The 5,052-nt window shown below is 38.3% G+C and overlaps 1 protein-coding gene across 1 annotated transcript; it reads right to left on the reverse strand.

Moving 5' to 3' along the window:
* Nucleotides 1-9: 9 nt before the first annotated feature.
* LOC306784639 (small integral membrane protein 26-like) lies at nucleotides 10-2,294 on the reverse strand. The gene is made up of 2 exons (XM_079278687.1): nucleotides 2,097-2,294; nucleotides 10-926 (listed from the first exon to the last, which is right to left on the reverse strand). The coding sequence occupies exons 1-2, from the start codon at nucleotides 2,215-2,217 to the stop codon at nucleotides 751-753; spliced, it is 297 nt and encodes a 98-aa protein (XP_079134813.1). The 5' UTR covers nucleotides 2,218-2,294; the 3' UTR covers nucleotides 10-750.
* Nucleotides 2,295-5,052: the final 2,758 nt, after the last annotated feature.

Here is a 5,052-nt window from a genome sequence, read left to right on the forward strand (position 1 = left end):
CGGACTCTAAATACTAAGTTAGTGAATATAACAGCAACCTCTAAATATGAATTTTAATTACAAAGCAAATAAGAGAGCTTATTTACCCGACATAACTCAATGTTTTAAATTGATACAACAGCCCAACTGTATGACGAATCTGAGCAATCATGCCGTACAAATGTTACAATATTAGTGCAGCGTTGATGTATCGGGTATTGCATGAATGGATATTGCTTTCACCGGGTCAGAAATACGAAGGTGCTTCTCACGTATTTCCACCTCATAGGCCTTTTTTTGGAGGACAAAGATGGATGAATTCCTCTTGGCTGCCTCAGTCGTGGGTTAGACACCACTAATGTTATTAGTAACTGCCGTCTCAGTCATCAATCAAGATAGCAACAAGATCTATAAAAAATAATCCATATATATATATATATATATATATATATATATATATATATATATAAATAACAACCGTCAGACTGTTTCATATTAGCCTCTTACATCATGACGAGATTACATTTATTTATACATCATCAGTTGTATTGTGGACAGGAGCTGACAGTAACATTACTGAATATCGTTGGCAGATAAAGAATAAAATATATCTGGGGGTCAGACCATTAGCATCCAAACACAATGGCAGCTGCGTCAGACCTGGATCGTGCGCTGGAATTTATTTTCCAAATAAAGAGAATATCCTCACACAACAGCATTCATTCATAGTGCATGATTAAAACGTGCTCCTGACGAGCCCAGTGTGCATCGTCATTTGTCACTGTCTCCACTCTTTGGTTCCCCGCTGAAGGACCGGATGAAGCTGAAGATCCTCGTGCTGTACGGGACAAAGTCTTTCCTGTAGACGATGATCGTTTTGGAGTGAGCCGTCTGGTGGACAACCCTGTTTGGATCTTCTGGCTCTTCAACCTCTTCTCTTTTTTTCACTAAGTTCAAGGGTTAAAGTAAAGAGTGAGCAGTTAGAGCTGATATCATTCTATGTAAGCTGGGTTGAGTGAATAATATACAGGATTACAACTGTGAAAGGCAGCCGTGTCTGAATGAATGTGAGCAATTGATATTGTTATTTCATGTAATAAACATTCTCAGCTTGACTGAACAATAAATACAAATCAAAATAAAGATAAAAGATAAATAACGTGAGAAACAAATTTATTGAAGCACTTTGAAGTATTAATCTGCAAAACAACTATTGCTGTCAGAGACGTGCAGGAAAAAGTGCAATATTTCAACATAACATTGAAACAGTAAAGTACCCGAACACATTATTGAAGTCCATTACATGAATAAATTATATTCATACTAGACCACACTAACTGCTGATTACAGCCACACAGTTCAAACTATAGATGGTGATATGGGTTCTCGTTAATGCTAAACAGGCTAACTGACTTTCACTGGAATAAAGAATAAAGCAAAGCTGCACAGTGATGATAGAAAGATGATGAAGTTAGTTTGTCAAAGGCATCGTGCCAAGAAGATTGCAGTCAAGCCAGCCCTCACGTTGTTTAGCGGTCCGTGTATACAGTAGACATTACGGTGTAATCAGTGTGTCAGCACTGACTTCAAAATAAAAGCTAAGTTCTGGTGAATAGAGAATTTTAAGGGTCAACTTTCATGTTTATGACGACTGTAATTTAGACTTTAACATCTGTTTTTACTTTTTTTCTTTCTAACTTCAGCCTGCAGTACACGCATTACAATTCGTAAAACAATCCTCGGTATGTTTTCATTTTTAATGAGAGATTCACTGATTTATTGAATGAATGTGAAATTGCCCATCACATTCACCAGAACGTAGCTCTTATTTTGAAGTCAGTTCTCACACGCTCTTACCGTAATGTCCACTGTGTTAACGCAGCGTAAAACAACGTGGAGTCCAAGAAGACTCTAGTGACGGTCTGTTCACAGGTGACAAAGATTCTAGGAACACTGTGACTCTAGTGCTAGTGAACTGAACAAGTACAAACCGAATTAGCTCGTACGGTTCGTTTTACAGCATCTAGTAATACAATAATACAAGACTCCTAAACATGGACTGTATATATAACCGACTAAACAGCAATATAACACGGTTACAGTTGATCGTCCCTCACCTGGCGTGTCAAATCGACCCGTGTATGTGACGTATGCGTAAGAACCGACCATGGTCCAGATACCAGCAGCGTAGACTGCAGACACTCTCTTGTTCCACTTCACCAGATCTTTGAAATTCATGACAACAGTCTGCTCCGGGCTTGTTAGTCTCTTCAGGGGTTAGGGCATCTATTTTCAGTTCTATCTGTGCGCAGCCATGACAGTTAACCCGGAAGTACAACTTAAAATGAAAACTTCCGGTCAGGGTCTTATCAAAAGTATCAAACGTTATGTTTTTATCAAGAAATGTTGATGTACGTCGCATGCAAACTTGACAAATTAGATATTGTATAAAAAATATCAATAAAAGGAAACAAAGTTAGGTCTAACAGATTTGAGTTTATTTAAGACCATAATGCTGATCATACATGTTTGTATATACACATAAACACATATGAGGCACCACATAATAACAATTAAAAAAATATTTTCTGAGTTTGATAACAATTTCAAAAATGTCTGTCAAACACTGCGACTGGAAATAACCCGCACATTTATAATGTTCGTGTTTAAAACTGTCGAATGGTCAATAGACTGTAAAGTTGTAAAAATTGTACAGAAATCCTGACGGCTCGTTTCAATTCATACATTAGCAGTATAATGAACTGGCTGTCTGTATAACAGTTTTTCTCCATTGTATAGCCATACACACACAAAACTATGCACACAATTCACACAAAATAGCATGTTTATATGGAATTGAAATTGCTAATCTCAATTCCTTTGTTCTCCAACAGAAATTCTAAATAAAGCAGGACTGAAGTCTCACAGATTGATTTTCTGAAGGCACAGTTGTTGAATATTAGCTGTGTATTTTTCCATGGATTGAGCGTTTTGATATTTTTATAGTTATATTGCACTTAGACCTGTTTTATAATAAATGTCGCGTATTTTACAAATAGGACCTTTAAAAGGTTCGCTATACAATATTCAGAGTATAAATATAGCACCAAGTATCATAAAGATATAGAGGAGTAATGTCTACCAGAGCAGAGAATGAAATCTCTCTCCCTCTGTGTGTGTTGCTATCACAGCTTCTCCTCTCTTTGTTCACATAGCCGGCCGCCCGTGTGCCTTTTAGTGCATCTTAGTGCATCTTAGTGCATGTGAGCGTGCCTTACTGGCATGTAGCAATTGTAAGTCTTTAAAGTGGAATGCTGGTCTATGTTTCTATTGAATGTATATAGAAAAATATATAACACAATTTCCTAAACCAGCTGGGCATTTTTGCAAAAACTACTCAAGCAGGGTTACATAGTAGGTTTGGGACTATTTTCCGCAGTGGATTTGTACACATTTGGTGCACTAGTTAGGATTTACATCAACAGGACAATGTATGTGAGACTGACTCAAATGAAATACAGCGTACATGATCATGGTGAAGAAGGAGCATATAACAGTGTGGCTCACTGATGTGGAGGATCAGGATTTGTTCTAGAAAAATACAGAATATCACCAGACTTGTTCTTAAAAATGCTTCATACTAAATGTGTTTCAGGTGCACAGCTGTTATTACCCACCGGATGTGGAGCTTTTGCTAAAATTCAGTTGGACAGTATCTTATCTTAGTACAGTACAATAGTAGTTATCACAACAGCCTCCGTTTAGACTTTAAACTATTATTATTATTATGAGTGGTTGTTTCATTTTTTCTTTTGAATATGAGTGATCCTAAATTATGCTATAATTGCAGATGTCACATAGGACGTCCACAATATTTCATAGATATATTCACACACCTTTGATTTTATTTTTTCATCCTCCAACTCCTGGAGGCCCTGAAGCATGAAGGTGTAGATCCACTCGTGCCAGCACTGACACATATCTGAGTAACAGTGTTGAGCCGGGAGCTGTGGGCTTCTTAATGCAACTCACTCACATCTCCCCGAACTATTTGCACTTTTAAAGACATCCGAGCGTGAAAATAATTGTTATTATAACAGTTACTTCACACTGGTGGTGTTGAGGTGCCAGCTTAACAGAAATCAAACAGCCTGTGCCAGTTTGAAGGGTGAAGTCAGATGAATCGGTCCACGTTAATGTAAGAGACAGAGAAGAAAAAACACATGGCGCTGTGTTGTTGTTTGATCGCTGTTATCAACAGACTTTTCAAACATGTCACTAAAGAATACATACCGCATACGTTTCTTTTCAGGATGGATTCAGATGTGATCAAACAGATTCAACTCTGAATCACACCTCCATCACAAGGTGTGTGTCAGTCGTTCCAGATTTAGTCCTCCTTGTTCCTGTCTCTGTTTAAGTCTCTTTACCTGACACAGTGGATATATAAGAGAGGTTTTTCAGCCACTTGAAGTTGTGTATACCTGTGCTGCATTTCTCAGCTCCAGTGAGAATGAATATTAATCTGACAGTCACGGTGCTGGTGGGGGAGAGTCAGGCCTCACTGCCACTGTAAAGCTCAAAGCATGTAAACAAAGTCACAGCAACACAGTTCACTATTACTGCTCATATTCAGATGCACAGTTCAGGAGTCTGCTGCTGAATCATGATCACTATCTACGGCGCTGCAGGACGTTCTGCTAGAGCAGGTACAAGTTAATGAGCATGAATTGTTTTGTCCATACTTCAAATGTTTTCACTTTTCATTTTCAATAATTATATTTTTCAGGCCTTTCAGAGTCAAGGTCACATTCTTTTAATGTGTATGACTCTTCACGCATGACACAAGCATGTGATTATAGAAAAAAAGGAAAATAATTCTCGACAGAGTCGTGCGACACACTCTGACTGCATTTATTTTGTTGTTTTCTTCTGCCATTCAAAGAGCCCGGGGCTCTTCTTCTTGCTCTGACTAAACAGAGAGCCTGTCAGGGGCCCATTCCACTTTGTTGGGACTTGTCGACTGAAGCTATGAGTCACACGTGCATGTCTCCGGCACGGCACAGCGTATTC

This window comes from Melanostigma gelatinosum (genome assembly GCF_949748355.1).
Source record: "Melanostigma gelatinosum genome assembly, chromosome: 11".
In the NCBI taxonomy this organism is placed as follows: Eukaryota; Metazoa; Chordata; class Actinopteri; order Perciformes; family Zoarcidae; genus Melanostigma; species Melanostigma gelatinosum.

What these genes read in the sequence shown, in the direction of transcription:
- LOC306784639 (XM_079278687.1), bottom strand. Translation starts at nt 2,217, where the DNA reads ATGAATTTCAAAGATCTGGTGAAGTGGAACAAGAGAGTGTCTGCAGTC. An exon ending in GGGTCGATTTGACACGCCAG is followed by an intron (nt 927 to 2,096) that starts GTGAGGGACGAT and finishes CCTTGAACTTAG; the next exon opens with TGAAAAAAAGAGAAGAGGTT.